General features: G+C 60.8%; 3 protein-coding genes across 3 annotated transcripts; all 3 read left to right on the top strand.

The window, feature by feature from the left end:
• Positions 1 to 163: 163 nt before the first annotated feature.
• On the top strand, positions 164 to 4,139 carry LOC134055108 (Fc receptor-like protein 5). The gene is made up of 10 exons (XM_062511237.1): positions 164 to 194; positions 800 to 820; positions 909 to 1,139; positions 1,448 to 1,702; positions 2,548 to 2,817; positions 2,907 to 3,221; positions 3,303 to 3,386; positions 3,791 to 3,812; positions 3,903 to 3,982; positions 4,069 to 4,139. Exons 1-10 carry the CDS (start codon positions 164 to 166, stop codon positions 4,137 to 4,139), a joined length of 1,380 nt encoding a protein of 459 aa, XP_062367221.1.
• A 93-nt stretch (positions 4,140 to 4,232) lies between these two features.
• On the top strand, positions 4,233 to 12,512 carry LOC134055107 (Fc receptor-like protein 2). Its single transcript, XM_062511236.1, has 16 exons — positions 4,233 to 4,291; positions 4,775 to 4,800; positions 6,327 to 6,345; positions 7,675 to 7,699; positions 8,203 to 8,328; positions 8,430 to 8,511; positions 9,171 to 9,191; positions 9,280 to 9,510; positions 9,819 to 10,073; positions 10,173 to 10,451; positions 10,922 to 11,191; positions 11,281 to 11,595; positions 11,677 to 11,760; positions 12,165 to 12,186; positions 12,276 to 12,355; positions 12,442 to 12,512. Exons 1-16 carry the CDS (start codon positions 4,233 to 4,235, stop codon positions 12,510 to 12,512), a joined length of 1,965 nt encoding a protein of 654 aa, XP_062367220.1.
• Positions 12,513 to 12,605: 93 nt separating this feature from the next.
• On the top strand, positions 12,606 to 20,958 carry LOC134055106 (Fc receptor-like protein 2). Its single transcript, XM_062511235.1, has 15 exons — positions 12,606 to 12,664; positions 13,148 to 13,173; positions 14,735 to 14,753; positions 16,083 to 16,107; positions 16,611 to 16,736; positions 16,838 to 16,919; positions 17,579 to 17,599; positions 17,688 to 17,918; positions 18,227 to 18,481; positions 18,581 to 18,859; positions 19,330 to 19,599; positions 19,689 to 20,003; positions 20,085 to 20,172; positions 20,683 to 20,762; positions 20,849 to 20,958. Exons 1-15 carry the CDS (start codon positions 12,606 to 12,608, stop codon positions 20,956 to 20,958), a joined length of 1,986 nt encoding a protein of 661 aa, XP_062367219.1.
• The last annotated feature ends 3,177 nt before the right edge of the window (positions 20,959 to 24,135 follow it).

The following is a 24,135-nucleotide window of genomic DNA, read 5'->3' as shown; positions in this document are numbered from 1 at the left end:
CCTGCCCCCATCCTGTCCACACCCCTCCCCAACCAAGGGCCACCTACACACGAGGACGAGACCTGAGCTCGCTTCCTGTCCCTTCATCCCAAGAGCCGCCAGCCAGGGGACAGGTGGCCCTGGCAGCGAGTGACAGCCAGTGCCCATGGCCGGGGACACCGGGATGGCCGGGAAGGTGGCGCTGCTCCTGTGGGGTGAGTGCCCCGGGCACGGGCCTGACACCCCAGGGATGGGCCCTGGTGAGGCAGAGACCGGTGGGGAGGGGGCACAGGGGGGCTGTGGGGTCCCCTGAGGTCCCCAAGGCCAGCAGAGCCAGTGCATGGTCATGGACCCCGGTGTGACCAGAGTGGTGGGGACAGGAACAGGGGAACTGGGATGGGGGAACTGGGAACACGGGGACAGAGATTTTGTGACAGAGATGTAGGGGTAGCTGTGGAGAGAGGGGCAGGGAGACAGGGATGCAGGGACAGGGACAAGGGCCACGTCCCATGCAGAGGGGCCATGGGGACAGGAGCTATCTGAGTGGGATCACGGGCACAGGGCCATGGGGATGTGGCCATGGGGACAGGTGCTGTAGGGCTGGTGGGGGTGACCTGTGCACACATGGAGTGTCCACAGTGTCCCCATGTTCTGCCTCAGCCCAGGGTGACAGGGGTGTCCCAGTCCTCAAAACCTCCGTGCTACCCCAGTGTCCCCATGTGAACAGACAGTTTTGGGGACAGACACCACGGCAGGTGCCCCAGGTGCTGCTGTCCCTGCAGGGCCACCCCCACCCAGCCCTGTCCCTTCTCCCTTCCAGCCCAGACCCTCGGCCTCGCTGGTGAGTCCTCGGGGGATGCCATGTCCCCACCTCGCTGTCGCCAGCCCCGCGCTGGCCCTGGCAGGCTGGTGTCCCCTGTCACCCGCAGGTGCCCAGACCACCCAGCTCCTCGTGCAGCCCCCCTGGACCCCGGCGGTGCTGTGGGACCGGGTGACACTGACCTGCCAGGGCTCGGGCACCGCCGGTGCCACCACCTGGTACAAGGACGGGCGGCGCTGGGGGCAGGATGGACGCGACAGCTTCCTTGTCACCGAGAGTGGCACCTACACGTGTGACAGACCCGGCAGTGGGCGCAGCCCCCCCGTGCTGGTGTCGAATGGTGAGGGGGGATCTGAAATGCTCAGGGTGGCTCCCTGAGAGCTCTGGGTGGGCTCCAGTCTGTGGGTGGCCTCACAGCCCTCGTGTGGCCAGAGCCTGTCCCCTGCACACAGGGACATCCCAGTGCATCCCAGTGCACCCCAGTGTGGTGGGACCCCACTGGTGACAGCTGTGCCACAGAGCTGCTCCTGGTGTCCCTGGGACCCTCCCGCGCACTGGACACTGCAGCCAGATGTCCCCGGTGCCATGGGCACCCACTTTGGAGCTGTCTCAGACTCCTCAGTGTGACGGGACCCTGCTGTCCCACAGAGCCGCTGGTGCTGCAGGTGCCAGCACGGGCACTGCTGGAGGGGGACACGGTGACACTGCGCTGCCGGGGCAGGCCAGACAAGCCTGTCAGCATCGTGCGATTTTACCGGGACAACCAGAATTTGAGTGGGTCCATGAACAGCACGGAGATGTCCCTGTCCCACCTGCAGCTTCACAGCAGTGGTCGCTACCGCTGCACAGGCTGGGTAGGCTCAGTAGTTAAAGTATCAGCACCAGTATCAGTCACAGTGCATGGTGAGCACCCCCAGGCTGGAACCCCAATATCCTGATACCCCCAAAGCCACTTCTCAGTGCACTTAGAGTCATCTCCCCATTCTCGTCTCCTTTCCCAGAACTGATGCTGGTCTTGTTTCGGGAAGGTCCCTCCGAGCTCACCGAGGGGTCCCCCCTCAATCTCAGCTGCCTCAGCACCCCCAGCCCCCTGCGGTCCCCAGCCCCCCTCCTGTACAGCTTCTACCGGGATGGGCAGAGGGTGGGGGGCCCGCAGGGGTCCCCGCACCTCCTGGTGCCTGCTGTGGGAGTCTCCCACTCGGGGAATTACACCTGCGAGGTGAGCTCTGAAGGGGGGACCGTGTGGAAGATCAGTGACCGGCTCGGCGTCAGGGTGCGCAGTGAGTGCGGGGATGGGCACGGGGAGCCCCCAGAGCCCTCCCAGGTCTCCCATCCCTGCTCAACCTCTCCGTGCTGCCCTGCCTTCCCAGCTCCCTCCCTGAGTCCTCCCATCACTTTCCCTGGTGCCTCCATCCCTCACCAGGTCCCCTCACCCCTCCCTGGAGAAGCTGCTCCTCCCTCTCCACTGTCCCTCCATTGTCTATATGTCCCACCATCCCTGTCTGGGTCCCCAACATCTTCCCTGGGGTTTCCTTCAACCGTCTCCATGCGTCACCACTCTCAATCTCCCATCCTTCTCTGACATCCCTTCCACCACTTTCCAATCCTCTCCGCCATGTTTAGACCCTCTTCTTCCTAACTGGGACATATCCACCCAACTCCGATTTGCCCCCTCCCTGCGTCCCTCGCTGCTTCCCGGAGTCCACCACTCCTCCCATATCCCCAGTCCCTCCTCTGTTCCCCTGCAGGGGTCCCACCCTCGGGAGTGTCCGTGTCGGTGCAGCCCCCCGGAGGACAGGTGGCACTTGGAGACATCCTGGTGCTGAGCTGCACGGTGGCCATGGGGACAGGTCCCCTGTCCTTCTCCTGGCACCGGGAGGGCTCGGGGGCAACGCTGGGCACCGGCCCCCGCCTGGAGCTGCGGCACGTTGGGGACAAGGACAGCGGCCACTACCAGTGCCGGGTCAGCGACGGTGAAAGCGTGGCCCAGAGTGTCCCCCTGAATGTCACTGTCCTGGGTGAGCGGGACCCTCGGGCTGGGGGTGACCCCACCCACAGCATCCCCATCCTCCCCGGCCACGTGCCAGCCCTGTCTGTGTCCCCGCAGTGCCCGTGGCCAATGCCACCATCACCCCCGGTCCCCCGGCACTCCAGGTGCGCCCAGGTGACCCCGTGACCCTGCGCTGCTCGGTGCAGGTGGGCTCAGCCCCTGTCACCTTCACATGGCTCCACAACGGCCAGGAGCTGGCCCGGGGTCCCCTCCTGGAGATTGGGGACGTCGATGTGGGACATTCAGGCACCTACCAGTGCATGGCCACCAACCAGCTGGGACAGGACGGGCACCGCGTGTTCCGGGCACTCAGCCCAGAGCTGGCCCTGGAGGTGACACCACAGGGAACCACTGGACACCTCTGGATCACAGGTGGGGTCAGACAGGATGATTGGGATTGCAGGACCCCTGGAGTGACAGGTGACCCTGATGTGTCCCTTCTGTCCCCTGCAGTGGCCGCAGGGCTTGGCGGGTCCCTCCTCTTCCTGGTGCTGCTCGTGGGTGGAGCTGTGGGCTGGCACCGGTGGAACAGCATGGGTGGGTGACAATGGGGACAATGGGGGCCCTGGGGAGCTGGGGGGATGCCAGAATGTGGGTGTGATGGGGCAGCAATTACAGCCTCTGATTTGGTCTGCTTTGTGCGCTGAGAATTTTTGTTCAGGATTTTAAAACATTTAGGGTCATGTTGGAGGGCCTTGCAGGGATTTTGGTGGTTCTTTCAGTGATCCTGGGGCAATTTAGAGTGTTCCACTCCCTGACAAACTCGAGCTTCTAGGGGGTCACATGGTCCAGTGCACTGGGGTGGTTCAGGGGTTCTGGGGGACAGCAGGGATTATCAGAGGACACCGGGGAAACTGCTGGTGCAGTGGGGTTTCTGGATTCCTGAGAGTGGTCCGGGCCCTGGGGACCCCACAGTTACCCCTCTCCTCTTTCCTTTGCAGCTGCCAGGAATCAGCAGGAAAGGTGAGTGGGGAGCACAAACCACACTCCCATTTTTAACCCTCAACCCCCAGAACCCCCATTCTCTCTCACACATCCCCTTTATTCCCTCAGGGCCCCACTGGAGCCCCCGGCCCCCCCAGAGGAGGGGGAGGTGCTGTACACCCACGTCGTAATCACCGAGCAGATGGGGGGTGAGTCCAGGCTGGGACACACACAGAGGGACACGTCACCCATGAGTGTTCCCCCAGCCAGATGCCACAGCCAGTGTCTCTCGCAGCGTCCCCCCGTGCCACCACACTCCAGGATCCCCAGGTGACCTACGCGGAGCTGCCAGCAACCCATGGGTGACCACGGGAATCTGGGGACATCTACGGGAATGTGCTGTGACACTGGGGGCATTGGGGGCACAGGGAGCACTGGGGGCACTGGGGTACCCCACCTATGGGCAATCATAAACCTGTGTATGTCCCACTGTTCCCGTGGGTTCCCAACATTCACGGGTAGGTGGGCACAACTTGGGGATCACGTGTGAGACTGCACAGGCTCCCCAGCTCCCCAGAGCTCCCTGTGCCCCCAGAACCCACAGGGCCATCCCCACCTCCCATCCACTGCCACCAGTGACTCCCCATTCCACATCCAAGTGCTGCCATAACCCTCAGAGATTTCCCCATTCCCTCCCCACTGGGCTCCCAGTATCCTCAAGCCGCCCTAATTCCCTCCTCCCCATGCCAGGGGAACACCGGACTCGTTGCCCTCTCATTGGCACCAAAATGCAGCTTTTTGGTTCAACTGGCAGACATGGTGTTTCTTTGTTCAGCTCTGTTGGGCTTTAGGAATGGGATTCTCCAATTTTGGGCTGCCAGTAAATGCTGTGCTCTGGATTCCCTTCTCTGCTGTCTCAAACGCCTCCTGTGCCGTGTTCCCCCCACAATGGTGTCAGAAAGGCCTTGGGGGGTATTCCTCAGTCTTTCCTTTTTCCTCAGGACTCGGGATCAGGCCATGACACAGGGTGGGGTGTCAGGGACAGGAAAGGTTAGATGTCTTTTGAGGCATTCTGAAACACCTGTGTGTGGGTGGGCTGGCTCAGGCCTTGCTTTTGGTGACACAGGGCCCCATGTGTCAGTCAGTCCGTCAGCCATGGCACACACTGGGGACAGAGTGAGACTCTGCCATACCCTGCTCCTGAGTGGCTGAGTGACCAGGAGTCCCAGCTTGGGACAGGGCCCTTGGTGGCCCCAGGGTTTAAACGGCAGAGCATGAGGTGGCCAAGTGTCTGACGTTGTCAGCTCATGGAGTGTCTGCTCCATCCACGCTGTATCCCAAACAATTTTGTCTTGGTTTAAAAGAGAAACGTCTGCCATGTAAAGGAGGATGGAAATGGAAATGGAGATGGAATGGAAAGAGGACCCACACCTCCAAATTGTTATAATTGAAAAAACTTTTTGGCTTGCACCAAAAAGAGTAAGAAAAGGAATAGCAGTTCATTACGAGGAAGTTTGTACATCAGAATAAGACAGAAAACAAGACAAGAACAGAAATTTCCAACCCGCTCAGAGCTGTTTGTTTATCTTTGATGTCGTTATGAACACGGCCAGCAGGGGGCGCTGCTGCAGGGAGCACTTCCGGCCAGCAGGGGGCGCTGCTGCAGGGAGCACTTCCGGCCAGCAGGGGGCGCCCCGGTGCCAGCTCCAACCCCTCAGGGGCCATGGCAGCCTCGGCCCCGTGAGGGACCAGGGGAAATCGCTCCTTTTGCAAACTCACGGGCACCAATCGCTCCCGCCATTACCGCCGGCAGCAGGCAGAACAGACGGAGGCAGCAGGATGGATCCCAGTGCCCGGTGCCAGCGTAGCAGTGTCCTGGGGCCAGGCACACACCCTGCGCAACCCCCGCCACCGCTCCCCCTGATCCCCAAAGGGAGGAAGGCGGCACCAAACCCCAGGCAGGTCTCAGGTGCACAGCAGCACCTCCCGTGCCTTTGCACCACAATCCCTGAAAACCCTTAGCCTTTCACTGCCATTTCCCCCTTCAGCCCTGGCACAGCAGCTCGGGGAATGTTCAATTGCCCTGGGATGTTGAGGAAAGCAGGCGCTCCTTGCTGGCACTGCCAGGGCTCCTCAGGGGGCTCCACAGCACCTTTGGAGCTGCTGCTCTTCCTGGGCCACTGCTGGTCCCGACACAGCAGCCACAGCGGGAGGAGGAGGAGAGGGACCAGGAGCAAACCCTTAATGAGCTGTTGTCATTCAGGCCGCGTTTTCTGAAGTTCTGTGCTGCTAAACCATCTCAGTGCACAAACACATGGCTCTGCTGCCTCTCCTGCGGACTTTGGGCCCCTGTGTGAGCACTGGACACATTTTGGGGCTCAGTTGCCCCCAGGTCTGCCTCCAAGAAATGTTTTTGACTGCCAGGAATTTTCCTGGAACTTGTCAACATGACCACTGCTCAGGGACGGGCATTGGCCAGCCCTGCTCTGGCCAGCCCCAGGTGGCAGCCAGGACCTGAGGCTCCCCCCACCCCCTTGCCTTTGATTCTGGCAGCTTTTGAGCTGCTGCAGAGGTGAGAATTCTGTGGGGGGAAATGGCCTGGCTGTGGTTTGCTGAGCCCTGCAAGAAGCACAAAACCCCGTGTGAGCCCAAGCAGTGGCTCTGCGAGGGCCTTTGATGGTTTTCAGAGCAGGGCTGGCTGGAAACCCCCCCTGCAGGGGCTGCTGTGAGGGAACCAGTGTGGAAATGCAGCAATTGATCCTTTGGTCCCTGTCCCCAAGGGGCTGAGAGAGACCCAAAACTCCAGAAAATCCCACAAGGATCTCCTCAACAACCAGCAGCACTTTGGAACCTCTCTCAAATAATGCTTAGGCTCTGGATGTGGACACCAGAAGAGAGGCAAAAGTGTGGAAATACCGAGCAGGAGCTCCCCACGTGGCTCTGGGGCACAGGGCTGTCACAGCAGGAGCAGGGAGTGCCCAGGCAGGGGAATTCAGGGCAGGCTGCAGTGGATTTACCAGGGAATCAGAGCCTGAGGGACACACGGGCATTTCCACACATTGCTGTGCAATCCCTGCTCCATGGATGAACAGAGTTTCTGCCCTTTTGGCAGCACAACCCATGGGAAGGAAATCAAGCTTCAGGGTGGGCACGAGAAAAATGGGCAGAGTTCCTAAGTCTGGCCCAACAAAAGCCTTCCTTATGGGCTGGGCTGCAGCCCGGCAGGCAGGGAACAATCCCATGGACCTGTTGGACACTCAGGGAGATTCCACACTCTGTGTTATCCACAAGCAAACGCTGTTCTGTGATGCACCTCTGGGCTCCTGAGGGGAACCAAAACATCTCATTTCCCTGTGATTTGTTTGTACTGTGAGTGACTTGCGGAATGACCGAGCATTTAAATATTGCAGAAACCAGAATATTTTATACATTGCTAGTTTGATATTTGCTGAGTTCGTTGTTGACTGTAATAAAAACGATGAAGGAAAAGATTCTTGCCTTTATTCTGTGGATGCATAATTTTGCCTCCTCCAACTGGGCAACAGGGAAATCAATCAAATGTAGCCTGGGATTTCCCATCATCAGGGCAAGGTCGTAACAGGAAGCCCCTTAAGTTTGGGCAACCAAGATGTGCCAGGGCCCCAGTGGGGACAGCGGGAATGCTCAGAGACCCCCAGGAAAGAGGTGCCCAGGATGTGCCCCCTCTGGGACAGGAATCCCCAAGGACGTGGCACCCCTAGAAGAATGAGGACCCCAGTGGCACAAGACCCCAGGACAAGAGCCAGGCATCAGCACTCCAGAGGAGCCCTTTTCCCTCAGGGCAGGACCCCTCTGGATGTGCCCCCCAGGCCAGAATCCACGTCCTGGCTTCAGCATAAACGGCCTCTTCCTTCTGCTGCAGGAAGGAGAAAGTGAAAATCCTGGAGGTGGGGACACGGCCAGACAGCTCCATCTCCCCCAGCCCCCCAACCTCTGCCTGCACCCCCAGCCCCCTTTTTCCCCATCCTGGCATTCCCCCACCTGTGAACTGCTCAGGTGTTCCCCGGGACAGCTGAGCCAGGAAATGTGGGGATGGGAAAAAGCCCAGGGCTGTGTGGGGCAGAGAGCCAGAACCTTCCAGGACGAGGGGGGGGAGCCCCCCTAGCCATGATCACCCTGTGGGAGCTGTGCTGGGCTCTGAGTCACCCCAAAATCTGAGGCACTCTGTGAAGGAGCTGTGACCCCTGTGCCCACCCAGCCACTGCCCATCCCTGGGACCCACATTCCTGTGGGAACCCATCCCTGGAACCTCTATTCCCTTGGTCTCTCCCCCCGGGGAACCCCCACCCCAGCACTCCCATTACCCAGCACCGCCATTATTGTGATCCCATCCCAGGGGCTGCTTCTTCCCCCAGAACCCCGATTCCCAAGGGTCCCTCTTGTCCCCCAGCAACCAAAACCCTGTGACCCACATGCCATGGAAACCCATCCCTGGCACCCTGCACCGCCCCAGCCTCCAAATTGTGGGCACATCCTGTCCCCACCATGTCCCACCATCACCCCCATGTCCCACAAGGTCCCCACCCTGCCCCCATCCTGTCCACACCCCTCCCCCTCCAAGGGCCACCTACACACGAGGACGAGACCTGAGCTCGCTTCCTGTCCCTTCATCCCAAGAGCCGCCAGCCAGGGGACAGGTGGCCCTGGCAGCGAGTGACAGCCACTGCCCATGGCTGGGGACACCGGGATGGCCGGGAAGGTGGCGCTGCTCCTGTGGGGTGAGTGCCCCGGGCACGGGCCTGACACCCCAGGGATGGGCCCTGGTGAGGCAGAGACCGGTGGGGAGCGGGCACAGGGGGGCTGTGGGGTTCCCTGAGGTCCCCAAGGCCAAACAGAGCCAGTGTCTGGGAATGGACACCAGTGTGACCAGAGTGGTGGGGACAGCAACAGGGGGACAGGAACAGGGGAATGGGGATGTGGGCATGGGAACACAGGAAGAGAGATGTGGGGAAAAGGATGAGGGAAATGGAACCTTGAGGATAGGGGCAGCTGTAGGGACAGGGAAAGGGAGAAAGAGATGCAGGGGCAGGGACAAGGGCCTCGTCCTGTGCAGATGGGCCATGGGGACAGGAGCCATTGGAATGGGATCACGGGCACAGGGCCATGGGGATGTGGCCATGGGGACAGGTGCTGTAGGGCTGGTGGGGGTGACCTGTGCACACATGTGATGTTCACAGTGTTCCCATATCCTGCCTCAGCCCAGGGGGACTGAGGTGTCCCTGTCCTCCAAACCTCCGTGCTACCCCAGTGTCCCCATGGGAACAGACAGTTCTGGGGACAGACACCACGGCAGGTGCCCCAGGTGCTGCTGTCCCTGCAGGGCCACCCCCACCCAGCCCTGTCCCTTCTCCCTTCCAGCCCAGACCCTCGGCCTCGCTGGTGAGTCCTCGGGGGATGCCATGTCCCCGCCCCGCTGTCCCCAGCCCCGCACTGGCCCTGGCAGGCTGGTGTCCCCTGTCACCCGCAGGTGCCCAGACCACCCAGCTCCTCGTGCAGCCCCCCTGGACGCCGGCGGTGCTGTGGGACCGGGTGACACTGACCTGCCAGGGCTCGGGCACCGCCGGTGGCACCACCTGGTACAAGGACGGGCGGCGCTGGGGGCAGGATGGACGCGACAGCTTCCTTGTCACTGAGAATGGCACCTACACGTGTGACAGACCCGGCAGTGGGCTCAGCCCCCCCGTGCTGGTGTCAAATGGTGAGGGGGGATCTGAAATGCTTAGGGTGACTCCCTGGGAGCTCTGGGTGGGCTCCAGTCCGTGGTCGGACTCGCAGCCCTTGGGTGGCCAGAGCCTGTCCCCTGCACACAGGGACATCCCAGTGCATCCCAGTGCACCCCAGTGCGGTGGGACCCCACTGGTGACAGCTGTGCCACGGGGCTGCTCCTGGTGTCCCTGGGACCCTCCCGTGCACTGGACACTGCAGCCAGATGTCCCCGGTGCCATGGGCACCCACTTTGGAGCTGTCTCGGGCTCCTCAGTGTGACGGGACCCTGCTGTCCCACAGAGCCGCTGGTGCTGCAGGTGCCAGCACGGGCACTGCTGGAGGGGGACACGGTGACACTGCGTTGCCGGGGCCAGCCGGACAAGCCTGTCACCAGCGTGAGATTTTACCAGGAAGTCAAGGATTTGAGTGGGTCCATCACAAGCACCGAGCTGTCCCTTTCCACCCAGCAGATCCAAAACCGCGGCAGCTATCGATGCACGGGCTTGGTGGGCTCAGAAATGAAAGTGTCAGCACCAGTGTCAGTGACAGTGCACGGTGAGCACCCCCACAGCTGGAACCCAAATATCCTGACACCCCCAAAGCCACTTCTCAGTGCAATCAGAGTCACGCTCCCCACCCCCATCTCCTTCCCAGAGCTCTTCTCAGTGCCAGTGCTGCAGGGTCCCCCCAAGCTCACCGTGGGGTCCCCCCTCAATCTCAGCTGCCTCAGCACCCCCAGCCCCCTGTGGCCCCCAGCGCCCCTCCTGTACAGCTTCTACCGGGATGGGCAGAGGGTGGGGGGCCCGCAGGGGTCCCCGCACCTCCTGGTGCCTGCTGCGGGAGTCTCCCACTCGGGGAATTACAGCTGCGAGGTGAGCTCTGAAGAGGGGACCGTGCAGAAGAGCAGTGCCCGGCTCGGCGTCAGGGTGCGCAGTGAGTGCGGGGATGGGCACAGGGAGCCCCCAGAGCCCTCCCAGGTCTCCCATCCCCGCTCAACCCTCTCCGTGCTGCCCTGCCTTCCCAGCTCCCTCCCTGAGCCCTCCCAATCACTTTCCCTGGTGCCTCCATCCCCCAACAGGTCCCCTCACCCCTCCCTGGAGAAGCTGCCCCTCCCTATCCACTTTCCCTCCATTGTCCACATGTCCCACCATCCCTGTCCAGGTCCCCAAAATCTTCCCTGGGGTTCCCTTCAGCCCTCTCCATACATCACCTCGCTCAATGTCCCATCCTTCCTGGGGGTCCGTTCCACTCTCTTCCAATCCTCGCCTCCATGACTGCACCCCTTTTTTCCTGACTGGGACCTCTCCACACCACTCAGATCCGCCCCATCTCTGATACCCGCACTGCTCCCTGGTGTCCCCCACTCCTCCCATATCCCCAGTCTCTCCTGCGTCTCCCCACAGAGGTCCCACCCTCGGGGGTGTCCCTGTCAGTGCAGCCCCCCGGAGGACAGCTGGCACTTGGAGACAGCCTGGTGCTGAGCTGCACGGTGGCCATGGGGACAGGTCCCCTGTCCTTCTCCTGGCACCGGGAGGGCTCGGGGGCAACGCTGGGCACCGGCCCCCGCCTGGAGCTGCGGCACGTTGGGGACAATGACAGCGGCCACTACCAGTGCCGGGTCAGCGACGGTGAAAGCGTGGCCCAGAGTGTCCCCCTGAATGTCACTGTCCTGGGTGAGCGGGACCCTCGGGCTGGGGGTGACCCCACCCACAGCATCCCCATCCTCCCCGGCCACGTGCCAGCCCTGTCTGTGTCCCCGCAGTGCCCGTGGCCAATGCCACCATCACCCCCGGTCCCCCGGCACTCCAGGTGCGCCCAGGTGACCCCGTGACCCTGCGCTGCTCGGTGCAGGTGGGCTCAGCCCCTGTCACCTTCACATGGCTCCACAACGGCCAGGAGCTGGCCCGGGGTCCCCTCCTGGAGATTGGGGACGTCGATGTGGGACATTCAGGCACCTACCAGTGCATGGCCACCAACCAGCTGGGACAGGACGGGCACCGCGTGTTCCGGGCACTCAGCCCAGAGCTGGCCCTGGAGGTGACACCACAGGGAACCACTGGACACCTCTGGATCACAGGTGGGGTCAGACAGGATGATTGGGATTGCAGGACCCCTGGAGTGACAGGTGACCCTGATGTGTCCCTTCTGTCCCCTGCAGTGGCCGCAGGGCTTGGCGGGTCCCTCCTCTTCCTGGTGCTGCTCGTGGGTGGAGCTGTGGGCTGGCACCGGTGGAACAGCATGGGTGGGTGACAATGGGGACAATGGGGGCCCTGGGGAGCTGGGGGGATGCCAGAATGTGGGTGTGATGGGGCAGCAATTACAGCCTCTGATTTGGTCTGCTTTGTGCGCTGAGAATTTTTGTTCAGGATTTTAAAACATTTAGGGTCATGTTGGAGGGCCTTGCAGGGATTTTGGTGGTTCTTTCAGTGATCCTGGGGCAATTTAGAGTGTTCCACTCCCTGACAAACTCGAGCTTCTAGGGGGTCACATGGTCCAGTGCACTGGGGTGGTTCAGGGGTTCTGGGGGACAGCAGGGATTATCAGAGGACACCGGGGAAACTGCTGGTGCAGTGGGGTTTCTGGATTCCTGAGAGTGGTCCGGGCCCTGGGGACCCCACAGTTACCCCTCTCCTCTTTCCTTTGCAGCTGCCAGGAATCAGCAGGAAAGGTGAGTGGGGAGCACAAACCACACTCCCATTTTTAACCCTCAACCCCCAGAACCCCATTCTCTCTCACACATCCCCTTTATTCCCTCAGGGCCCCACTGGAGCCCCCGGCCCCCCCAGAGGAGGGGGAGGTGCTGTACACCCACGTCGTAATCACCGAGCAGATGGGGGGTGAGTCCAGGCTGGGACACACACAGAGGGACACGTCACCCATGAGTGTTCCCCCAGCCAGATGCCACAGCCAGTGTCTCTCGCAGCGTCCCCCCGTGCCACCACACTCCAGGATCCCCAGGTGACCTACGCGGAGCTGCCAGCAACCCATGGGTGACCACGGGAATCTGGGGACATCTACGGGAATGTGCTGTGACACTGGGGGCATTGGGGGCACAGGGAGCACTGGGGGCACTGGGGTACCCCACCTATGGGCAATCATAAACCTGTGTATGTCCCACTGTTCCCGTGGGTTCCCAACATTCACGGGTAGGTGGGCACAACTTGGGGATCACGTGTGAGACTGCACAGGCTCCCCAGCTCCCCAGAGCTCCCTGTGCCCCCAGAACCCACAGGGCCATCCCCACCTCCCATCCACTGCCACCAGTGACTCCCCATTCCACATCCAAGTGCTGCCATAACCCTCAGAGATTTCCCCATTCCCTCCCCACTGGGCTCCCAGTATCCTCAAGCCGCCCTAATTCCCTCCTCCCCATGCCAGGGGAACACCGGACTCGTTGCCCTCTCATTGGCACCAAAATGCAGCTTTTTGGTTCAACTGGCAGACATGGTGTTTCTTTGTTCAGCTCTGTTGGGCTTTAGGAATGGGATTCTCCAATTTTGGGCTGCCAGTAAATGCTGTGCTCTGGATTCCCTTCTCTGCTGTCTCAAACGCCTCCTGTGCCGTGTTCCCCCCACAATGGTGTCAGAAAGGCCTTGGGGGGTATTCCTCAGTCTTTCCTTTTTCCTCAGGACTCGGGATCAGGCCATGACACAGGGTGGGGTGTCAGGGACAGGAAAGGTTAGATGTCTTTTGAGGCATTCTGAAACACCTGTGTGTGGGTGGGCTGGCTCAGGCCTTGCTTTTGGTGACACAGGGCCCCATGTGTCAGTCAGTCCGTCAGCCATGGCACACACTGGGGACAGAGTGAGACTCTGCCATACCCTGCTCCTGAGTGGCTGAGTGACCAGGAGTCCCAGCTTGGGACAGGGCCCTTGGTGGCCCCAGGGTTTAAACGGCAGAGCATGAGGTGGCCAAGTGTCTGACGTTGTCAGCTCATGGAGTGTCTGCTCCATCCACGCTGTATCCCAAACAATTTTGTCTTGGTTTAAAAGAGAAACGTCTGCCATGTAAAGGAGGATGGAAATGGAAATGGAGATGGAATGGAAAGAGGACCCACACCTCCAAATTGTTATAATTGAAAAAACTTTTTGGCTTGCACCAAAAAGAGTAAGAAAAGGAATAGCAGTTCATTACGAGGAAGTTTGTACATCAGAATAAGACAGAAAACAAGACAAGAACAGAAATTTCCAACCCGCTCAGAGCTGTTTGTTTATCTTTGATGTCGTTATGAACACGGCCAGCAGGGGGCGCTGCTGCAGGGAGCACTTCCGGCCAGCAGGGGGCGCTGCTGCAGGGAGCACTTCCGGCCAGCAGGGGGAGCTGCTGCAGGGAGCACTTCCGGCCAGCAGGGGGCGCCCCGGTGCCAGCTCCAACCCCTCAGGGGCCATGGCAGCCTCGGCCCCGTGAGGGACCAGGGGAAATCGCTCCTTTTGCAAACTCACGGGCACCAATCGCTCCCGCCATTACCGCCGGCAGCAGGCAGAACAGACGGAGGCAGCAGGATGGATCCCAGTGCCCGGTGCCAGCGTAGCAGTGTCCTGGGGCCAGGCACACACCCTGCGCAACCCCCGCCACCGCTCCCCCTGATCCCCAAAGGGAGGAAGGCGGCACCAAACCCCAGGCAGGTCTCAGGTGCACAGCAGCACCTCCCGTGCCTTTGCACCACAATCCCTGAAAACCCTTAGCCTTTCACTGCCATTTCCCCCTTCAGCCCTGGCACAGCAGCTCGGGGAATGTTCAATTGCCCTGGGATGTTGAGGAAAGCAGGCGCTCCTTGCTGGCACTGCCAGGGCTCCTCAGGGGGCTCCACAGCACCTTTGGAGCTGCTGCTCTTCCTGGGCCACTGCTGGTCCCGACACAGCAGCCACAGCGGGAGGAGGAGGAGAGGGACCAGGAGCAAACCCTTAATGAGCTGTTGTCATTCAGGCCGCGTTTTCTGAAGTTCTGTGCTGCTAAACCATCTCAGTGCACAAACACATGGCTCTGCTGCCTCTCCTGCGGACTTTGGGCCCCTGTGTGAGCACTGGACACATTTTGGGGCTCAGTTGCCCCCAGGTCTGCCTCCAAGAAATGTTTTTGACTGCCAGGAATTTTCCTGGAACTTGTCAACATGACCACTGCTCAGGGACGGGCATTGGCCAGCCCTGCTCTGGCCAGCCCCAGGTGGCAGCCAGGACCTGAGGCTCCCCCCACCCCCTTGCCTTTGATTCTGGCAGCTTTTGAGCTGCTGCAGAGGTGAGAATTCTGTGGGGGGAAATGGCCTGGCTGTGGTTTGCTGAGCCCTGCAAGAAGCACAAAACCCCGTGTGAGCCCAAGCAGTGGCTCTGTGAGGGCCTTTGATGGTTTTCAGAGCAGGGCTGGCTGGAAACCCCCCCTGCAGGGGCTGCTGTGAGGGAACCAGTGTGGAAATGCAGCAATTGATCCTTTGGTCCCTGTCCCCAAGGGGCTGAGAGAGACCCAAAACTCCAGAAAATCCCACAAGGATCTGCTCAACAACCAGCTGCACTTTGGAACCTCTCTCAAAGAATGCTTAGGCTCTGGATGTGGACACCAGAAGAGAGGCAAAAGTGTGGAAATACCGAGCAGGAGCTCCCCACGTGGCTCTGGGGCACAGGGCTGTCACAGCAGGAGCAGGGAGTGCCCAGGCAGGGGAATTCAGGGCAGGCTGCAGTGGATTTACCAGGGAATCAGAGCCTGAGGGACACACGGGCATTTCCACACATTGCTGTGCAATCCCTGCTCCAAGGATGAACAGAGTTTCTGCCCTTTTGGCAGCACAACCCATGGGAAGGAAATCAAGCTTCAGGGTGGGCACGAGAAAAATGGGCAGAGTTCCTAAGTCTGGCCCAACAAAAGCCTTCCTTATGGGCTGGGCTGCAGCCCGGCAGGCAGGGAACAATCCCATGGACCTGTTGGACACTCAGGGAGATTCCACACTCTGTGTTATCCACAAGCAAACGCTGTTCTGTGATGCACCTCTGGGCTCCTGAGGGGAACCAAAACATCTCATTTCCCTGTGATTTGTTTGTACTGTGAGTGACTTGCGGAATGACCGAGCATTTAAATATTGCAGAAACCAGAATATTTTATACATTGCTAGTTTGATATTTGCTGAGTTCGTTGTTGACTGTAATAAAAACGATGAAGGAAAAGATTCTTGCCTTTATTCTGTGGATGCATAATTTTGCCTCCTCCAACTGGGCAACAGGGAAATCAATCAAATGTAGCCTGGGATTTCCCATCATCAGGGCAAGGTCGTAACAGGAAGCCCCTTAAGTTTGGGCAACCAAGATGTGCCAGGGCCCCAGTGGGGACAGCGGGAATGCTCAGAGACCCCCAGGAAAGAGGTGCCCAGGATGTGCCCCCTCTGGGACAGGAATCCCCAAGGACGTGGCACCCCTAGAAGAATGAGGACCCCAGTGGCACAAGACCCCAGGACAAGAGCCAGGCATCAGCACTCCAGAGGAGCCCTTTTCCCTCAGGGCAGGACCCCTCTGGATGTGCCCCCCAGGCCAGAATCCACGTCCTGGCTTCAGCATAAACGGCCTCTTCCTTCTGCTGCAGGAAAGAGAAAGTGAAAATCCTGGAGGTGGGGACACGGCCAGACAGCTCCATCTCCCCCAGCCCCCCAACCTCTGCCTGCACCCCCAGCCCCCTTTTTCCCCATCCTGGCATTCCCCCACCTGTGAACTGCTCAGGTGTTCCCCGGGACAGCTGAGCCAGGAAATGTGGGGATGGGAAAAAGCCCAGGGCTGTGTGGGGCAGAGAGCCAGAACCTTCCAGGACGAGGGGGGGGAGCCCCCCTAGCCATGATCACCCTGTGGGAGCTGTGCTGGGCTCTGAGTCACCCCAAAATCTGAGGCACTCTGTGAAGGAGCTGTGACCCCTGTGCCCACCCAGCCACTGCCCATCCCTGGGACCCACATTCCTGTGGGAACCCATCCCTGGAACCTCTATTCCCTTGGTCTCTCCCCCCGGGGAACCCCCACCCCAGCACTCCCATTACCCAGCACCGCCATTATTGTGATCCCATCCCAGGGGCTGCTTCTTCCCCCAGAACCCCGATTCCCAAGGGTCCCTCTTGTCCCCCAGCAACCAAAACCCTGTGACCCACATGCCATGGAAACCCATCCCTGGCCCCCTGCACCGCCCCAGCCTCCAAATTGTGGGCACATCCTGTCCCCACCATGTCCCACCATCACCCCCATGTCCCACAAGGTCCCCACCCTGCCCCCATCCTGTCCACACCCCTCCCCCTCCAAGGGCCACCTACACACGAGGACGAGACCTGAGCTCGCTTCCTGTCCCTTCATCCCAAGAGCCGCCAGCCAGGGGACAGGTGGCCCTGGCAGCGAGTGACAGCCAGTGCCCATGGCCGGGGACACCGGGATGGCCGGGAAGGTGGCGCTGCTCCTGTGGGGTGAGTGCCCCGGGCACGGGCCTGACACCCCAGGGATGGGCCCTGGTGAGGCAGAGACCGGTGGGGAGCGGGCACAGGGGGGCTGTGGGGTTCCCTGAGGTCCCCAAGGCCAAACAGAGCCAGTGTCTGGGAATGGACACCAGTGTGACCAGAGTGGTGGGGACAGCAACAGGGGGACAGGAACAGGGGAATGGGGATGTGGGCATGGGAACACAGGAAGAGAGATGTGGGGAAAAGGATGAGGGAAATGGAACCTTGAGGATAGGGGCAGCTGTAGGGACAGGGAAAGGGAGAAAGAGATGCAGGGGCAGGGACAAGGGCCTCGTCCTGTGCAGATGGGCCATGGGGACAGGAGCCATTGGAATGGGATCACGGGCACAGGGCCATGGGGATGTGGCCATGGGGACAGGTGCTGTAGGGCTGGTGGGGGTGACCTGTGCACACATGTGATGTTCACAGTGTTCCCATATCCTGCCTCAGCCCAGGGGGACTGAGGTGTCCCTGTCCTCCAAACCTCCGTGCTACCCCAGTGTCCCCATGGGAACAGACAGTTCTGGGGACAGACACCACGGCAGGTGCCCCAGGTGCTGCTGTCCCTGCAGGGCCACCCCCACCCAGCCCTGTCCCTTCTCCCTTCCAGCCCAGACCCTCGGCCTCGCTGGTGAGTCCTCGGGGGATGCCATGTCCCCGCCCCGCTGTCCCCAGCCCCGCACTGGCCCTGGCAGGCTGGTGTCCCCTGTCACCCGCAGGTGCCCAGACCACCCAGCTCCTCGTGCAGCCCCCCTGGACGCCGGCGGTGCTGTGGGACCGGGTGACACTGACCTGCCAGGGCTCGGGCACCGCCGGTGGCACCACCTGGTACAAGGACGGGCGGCGCTGGGGGCAGGATGGACGCGACAGCTTCCTTGTCACTGAGAATGGCACCTACACGTGTGACAGACCCGGCAGTGGGCTCAGCCCCCCCGTGCTGGTGTCAAATGGTGAGGGGGGATCTGAAATGCTTAGGGTGACTCCCTGGGAGCTCTGGGTGGGCTCCAGTCCGTGGTCGGACTCGCAGCCCTTGGGTGGCCAGAGCCTGTCCCCTGCACACAGGGACATCCCAGTGCATCCCAGTGCACCCCAGTGCGGTGGGACCCCACTGGTGACAGCTGTGCCACGGGGCTGCTCCTGGTGTCCCTGGGACCCTCCCGTGCACTGGACACTGCAGCCAGATGTCCCCGGTGCCATGGGCACCCACTTTGGAGCTGTCTCGGGCTCCTCAGTGTGACGGGACCCTGCTGTCCCACAGAGCCGCTGGTGCTGCAGGTGCCAGCACGGGCACTGCTGGAGGGGGACACGGTGACACTGCGTTGCCGGGGCCAGCCGGACAAGCCTGTCACCAGCGTGAGATTTTACCAGGAAGTCAAGGATTTGAGTGGGTCCATCACAAGCACCGATCTGTCCCTTTCCACCCAGCAGATCCAAAACCGCGGCAGCTATCGATGCACGGGCTTGGTGGGCTCAGAAATGAAAGTGTCAGCACCAGTGTCAGTGACAGTGCACGGTGAGCACCCCCACAGCTGGAACCCAAATATCCTGACACCCCCAAAGCCACTTCTCAGTGCAATCAGAGTCACGCTCCCCACCCCCATCTCCTTCCCAGAGCTCTTCTCAGTGCCAGTGCTGGAGGGTCCCCCCAAGCTCACCGTGGGGTCCCCCCTCAATCTCAGCTGCCTCAGCACCCCCAGCCCCCTGTGGCCCCCAGCGCCCCTCCTGTACAGCTTCTACCAGGATGGGCAGAGGGTGGGGGGCCCGCAGGGGTCCCCGCACCTCCTGGTGCCTGCTGCGGGAGTCTCCCACTCGGGGAATTACAGCTGCGAGGTGAGCTCTGAAGAGGGGACCGTGCAGAAGAGCAGTGCCCGGCTCGGCGTCAGGGTGCGCAGTGAGTGCGGGGATGGGCACAGGGAGCCCCCAGAGCCCTCCCAGGTCTCCCATCCCCGCTCAACCCTCTCCGTGCTGCCCTGCCTTCCCAGCTCCCTCCCTGAGCCCTCCCAATCACTTTCCCTGGTGCCTCCATCCCCCAACAGGTCCCCTCACCCCTCCCTGGAGAAGCTGCCCCTCCCTATCCACTTTCCCTCCATTGTCCACATGTCCCACCATCCCTGTCCAGGTCCCCAAAATCTTCCCTGGGGTTCCCTTCAGCCCTCTCCATACATCACCTCGCTCAATGTCCCATCCTTCCTGGGGGTCCGTTCCACTCTCTTCCAATCCTCGCCTCCATGACTGCACCCCTTTTTTCCTGACTGGGACCTCTCCACACCACTCAGATCCGCCCCATCTCTGATACCCGCACTGCTCCCTGGTGTCCCCCACTCCTCCCATATCCCCAGTCTCTCCTGCGTCTCCCCACAGAGGTCCCACCCTCGGGGGTGTCCCTGTCAGTGCAGCCCCCCGGAGGACAGCTGGCACTTGGAGACAGCCTGGTGCTGAGCTGCACGGTGGCCATGGGGACAGGTCCCCTGTCCTTCTCCTGGCACCGGGAGGGCTCGGGGGCAACGCTGGGCACCGGCCCCCGCCTGGAGCTGCGGCACGTTGGGGACAATGACAGCGGCCACTACCAGTGCCGGGTCAGCGACGGTGAAAGCGTGGCCCAGAGTGTCCCCCTGAATGTCACTGTCCTGGGTGAGCGGGACCCTCAGGCTGGGGGTGACCCCACCCACAGCATCCCCATCCTCCCCGGCCACGTGCCAGCCCTGTCTGTGTCCCCGCAGTGCCCGTGGCCAATGCCACCATCACCCCCGGTCCCCCGGCACTCCAGGTGCGCCCAGGTGACCCCGTGACCCTGCGCTGCTCGGTGCAGGTGGGCTCAGCCCCTGTCACCTTCACATGGCTCCACAACGGCCAGGAGCTGGCCCGGGGTCCCCTCCTGGAGATTGGGGACGTCGATGTGGGACATTCAGGCACCTACCAGTGCATGGCCACCAACCAGCTGGGACAGGACGGGCACCGCGTGTTCCGGGCACTCAGCCCAGAGCTGGCCCTGGAGGTGACACCACAGGGAACCACTGGATACCGTGGAAACAGAGGTGGGGTCAGACAGGATGATTGGGATTGCAGGACCCCTGGAGTGACAGGTGACCCTGATGTGTCCCTTCTGTCCCCTCCAGTGGCCGCAGGGCTTGGCGGGTCCCTCCTCTTCCTGGTGCTGCTTGTGGGTGGAGCTTTGGGCTGGCGCCGGTGGAACAGCATGGGTGGGTGACAATGGGGACAATGGGGGCCCCAGGGATCTGGTGGGTCATAGAAGTGTGGGGAAGATGGCGTGGCACTTACAGCCACATATTTGGGCAGCTTTTAGCCCAGAGGACTTTTCCTCAGGGTCCTGACTGATTTGGGGTAGTGTTGCAACCCCTTGCAGGGATTTTGGGGGTCCTTTCAGTGATTCTGGGGGAATTTGGAGGGTCTCCCTCCCTGTCCAGATAGAGCTTCTAGGGGCTCAGATGGTCCAGTGTACTGGGTTGGTTCAGGGATTCTGGGGGGCAGGAGGGGGCCTCCGGGGTCATTGGCGAAATTGAGGGTGCAGAGGGGTTTCAGCACTCCTGAGAGGGGTCAAGGTCCTGGGACCCCACAGTTACCCCTGCCCTATTTCCTTTGCAGCTGCCAGGAATCAGCAGGAAAGGTGAGTGGGGAGCCCAAACCACACTCCCATCTTTGACCCCAACCCCCAGACCCCCCTGTCTCTCTCACACATCCCCTTTATCCCCTTAGGCCCCTTCCGGAGCCCCCAGCCCCCCCAGAGGAGGGGGAGGTGCTGTACACCCACATCGTGATCACCGAGCAGATGGGGGGTGAGTCCAGGCTGGGACACACACAGAGGGACACGTCACCCATGACTGTCCCTCCCGCCAGATGCCACAGCCAGTGTCTCTTGCAGCGTGCCCCCGTGCCACCACACTCCAGGATCCCCAGGTGACCTACGCGGAGCTGCCAGCAACCCATGGGCGACCACGGGAATCTGGGGACATCTACGGGAATGTGCTGTGACACTTGAGGCAAGGCTCGGCACTGGGGGAACTGGGGGCACTGAAGGCACTGGGGGCACAGGTGGACCCCAGCTACGGGCAGACACACAAGTGTGTCCCCCCCATAGCTCCCGTGGGGTCCCAACATTCACGGATAGGTGGGCAGAACTGGGGGGTCATGCATGAGAGGATGCACAGGGCACCCAAGCTACCCTTGCCCCCAGAACCCACAAGGCCATCCCCACCCCTCTTCCACTGTCACCACTGACTCACCATTCCACATCCAAGTGCTCCCATAACCCTCAGAGATTACCCCATTGCCTCCCCACTGTGCTCTCAGTACCCCCATGGCCTCCCTGCTTCTCCTCCCTGTGCCTCTCCATTTCTCCCAGTAGATCCAGGTGCTTCCCATTCTCTCTCCCAGTCCCCCTGTCCTCCCAGTGCCTCTGCAATGCCCCTCTCAGCAGTCCCAGCACACCCACGGCTCCTCATCTCTCCTCCCCTTGCCAGGGGAACACAGGACTCCTTGCCCTCTCATTGGCACCAAAATGCAGCTTTTTGGTTCAACTGGCAGACATGGTGTTTCTTTGTTCAGCTCTGTTGGGCTTTAGGAATGGGATTCTCCAATTTTGGGCTCCCACTAAAAACCAGTGCTCTGGATTCCCTTCTCTGCTCTCTCTAACGCCTCCTGTGCCGTGTTCCCCACACAATGATTTGACAACAGCCCTGAGGAGTTTCCTGAGCATCCCTCATTTCCTGAGGAGTCGGGATCATGCCACGGCACAGGGTGGGGTGTCAGGGACAGGAAAAGTTGGTGTCTCGAGACATTTTGGAACCCCTGTGTGTGGCAGGGCTGGCTCAGGCCTTGCTTTTGGTGACACAGGGCCCCATGTGTCCAGCAGTCTTTCAGCCATGGCACACTGGGGACAGAGTGGCGCTCTGCCAAACTCATCTCCTGAGTGGTGATTGAGCAGGGGTCCCAGCTTGGGAGAGGACCTTGGTGGCCCCAGGACTTAAAAGGTAAGGCATGAGGTGGCCTAGTGTCTGACCACGTCTGCTGTTGGAGTGTGTGTCCAATCCACGCTGGAACCCAGGAGCTGGAATCTGTCTTGGTTTAAAAGAGAAACCTCTGCCAAGGAAAGGAGAATGGAAAAGGAAATGGAATGGAAAGAGGACCTATCCCTCCAAATTCTTGTATTTGCGCAAATTCTGGGGCTTCCAGGCAAATGATTAAGAAAAGGAATAACAGTTCATTGCTAGGAAATTTGCAGAACAGAACAAAACAACCAAGAACATAGGAACAGAAATTTCCAACCTGCTGAGGGCTCTTTGTTCATCTTTGATGTCGTTATGAACACGGCCAGCAGGGGGCGCTGCTGCAGGGAGCACTTCCGGCCAGCAGGGGGAGCTGCTGCAGGGAGCACTTCCGGCCAGCAGGGGGCGCTGCTGCAGGGAGCACTTCCGGCCAGCAGGGGGCGCTGCTGCAGGGAGCACTTCCGGCCAGCAGGGGGCGCCCCGGGGCCAGCTCCAACCCCTCAGGGGCCATGGCGGCCTCGGCCCCGTGAGGGACCAGGGGAAATCGCTCCTTTTGCAAACTCACGGGCACCAATCGCTCCCGCCATTACCGCCGGCAGCAGGCAGAACAGACGGAGGCAGCAGGATGGATCCCAGTGCCCGGTGCCAGCGTAGCAGTGTCCTGGGGCCAGGCACACACCCTGCACAACCCCCGCCACTGCTCCCCCTGATCCCCAAAGGAAGGAAGGCGGCACCAAACCCCAGGCAGGTCTCAGGTGCACAGCAGCACCTCCCGTGCCTTTGCACCACAATCCCTGAAAACCCTCAGCCTTTCACTGCCTTTTCCCCCTTCAGCCCTGGCACAGCAGCTCGGGGAATGTTCAGTTGCCCTGGGATGTTGAGGAAAGCAGGCGCTCCTTGCTGGCACTGCCAGGGCTCCTCATGGGGCTCCACAGCACCTTTGGCGCTGCTGCTCTTCCTGGGCCACTGCTGGTCCCGACACAGCAGCCACAGCGGGAGGAGGAGGAGAGGGACCAGGAGCAAACCCTTAATGAGCTGTTGTCATTCGGGCCGCGGTTTCTGCAGTTCAGCTGTGCTGCTAAACCATCTCAGTGCACAAACACATGGCTCTGCTGCCTCTCCTGCGGATTTTGGGCTCCTGTGTGAGCACTGGACACATTTGGGGGCTCAGATGCCCCCAGATCTGCCCCCAAGAAATGTTTTTTGACTGCCAGGAATTTTCCTGGAACTTGTCAACATGACCACTGCTCAGGGATGGGCATTGGCCAGCCCTGCTCTGGCCAGCCCCAGGTGGCAGCCAGGACCTGAGGCTCCCCCCACCCCCTTGCCTTTGATTCTGGCAGCTTTTGAGCTGCTGCAAAGGTGAGAATTCTGTGGGGGGAAATGGCCTGGCTGTGGTTTGCTGAGCCCTGCAAGAAGCACAAAACCCCGTGTGAGCCCAAGCAGTGGCTCTGCGAGGGCCTTTGATGGTTTTCAGAGCAGGGCTGGCTGGAAACCCCCCCTGCAGGGGCAGCTGTGAGGGAACCAGTGTGGAAATGCAGCAATTGATCCTTTGGTCCCTGTCCCCAAGGGGCTGAGAGAGACCCAATACTCCTGCAAATCCCACAAGGATCGGCTCAGCAACCAGCTGCACTTTGGAACCTCTCTCAAAGAAGGCTTGGGTTCTGGATGTGGACACCAGAAGAGAGGCAAAAGTGTGGAAATACCGATCAGGAGATCCCCACGTGGCTCTGGGGCACAGGGCTGTCACAGCAGGAGCAGGGAGTGCCCAGGCAGGGGAATTCAGGGCAGGCTGCAGTGGATTTACCAGGGAATCAGAGCCTGAGGGACACACGGGCATTTCCACACATTGCTGTGCAATCCCTGCTCCAAGGATGCACAGAGTTTCTGCCCTTTTGGCAGCACAACCCGTGGGAAGGAAATCAAGCTTCAGGATGGGCATGAGAAAAATGGGCAGAGTTCCTAACTCTGGCCCAACAAAAGCCTTCCTTATGGGCTGGGTTGCAGCCCGGCAGGCAGGGAACAATCCCATGGACCTGTTGGACACTCAGGGAGATTCCACACTCTGTGTTATCCACAAGCAAATGCTGTTCTGGGATGCACCACTGGGCTCCTGAAGAAAGCCAAAACATCTCATTTCCCTGTGATTTGTTTGTACTGTGAG

Source organism: Cinclus cinclus, chromosome 31, assembly GCF_963662255.1.
Source record: "Cinclus cinclus chromosome 31, bCinCin1.1, whole genome shotgun sequence".
NCBI lineage: Eukaryota > Metazoa > Chordata > Aves > Passeriformes > Cinclidae > Cinclus > Cinclus cinclus.
Note: the sequence above shows the minus strand (reverse complement) of the source record. Positions and strands in the feature narration are given on the sequence as shown.

Bases quoted from the DNA above. Each gene is read 5' to 3' on its own strand.
- LOC134055107 (XM_062511236.1), top strand. From the start codon at position 4,233: ATGGGCAATCATAAACCTGTGTATGTCCCACTGTTCCCGTGGGTTCCC. The intron at 11,761-12,164 runs GTGGGTGACAAT...TTTCCTTTGCAG, and splicing joins GCACCGGTGGAACAGCATGG to CTGCCAGGAATCAGCAGGAA. The intron at 12,356-12,441 runs GTGAGTCCAGGC...TGTCTCTCGCAG, and splicing joins AATCACCGAGCAGATGGGGG to CGTCCCCCCGTGCCACCACA.
- LOC134055108 (XM_062511237.1), top strand. From the start codon at position 164: ATGGCCGGGAAGGTGGCGCTGCTCCTGTGGG. The intron at 821-908 runs GTGAGTCCTCGG...TGTCACCCGCAG, and splicing joins CCAGACCCTCGGCCTCGCTG to GTGCCCAGACCACCCAGCTC. The intron at 2,818-2,906 runs GTGAGCGGGACC...GTGTCCCCGCAG, and splicing joins CCTGAATGTCACTGTCCTGG to TGCCCGTGGCCAATGCCACC.
- LOC134055106 (XM_062511235.1), top strand. From the start codon at position 12,606: ATGGGCAATCATAAACCTGTGTATGTCCCACTGTTCCCGTGGGTTCCC. The intron at 17,919-18,226 runs GTGAGGGGGGAT...GCTGTCCCACAG, and splicing joins CCCCGTGCTGGTGTCAAATG to AGCCGCTGGTGCTGCAGGTG. The intron at 20,173-20,682 runs GTGACAATGGGG...TTATCCCCTTAG, and splicing joins CGGTGGAACAGCATGGGTGG to GCCCCTTCCGGAGCCCCCAG.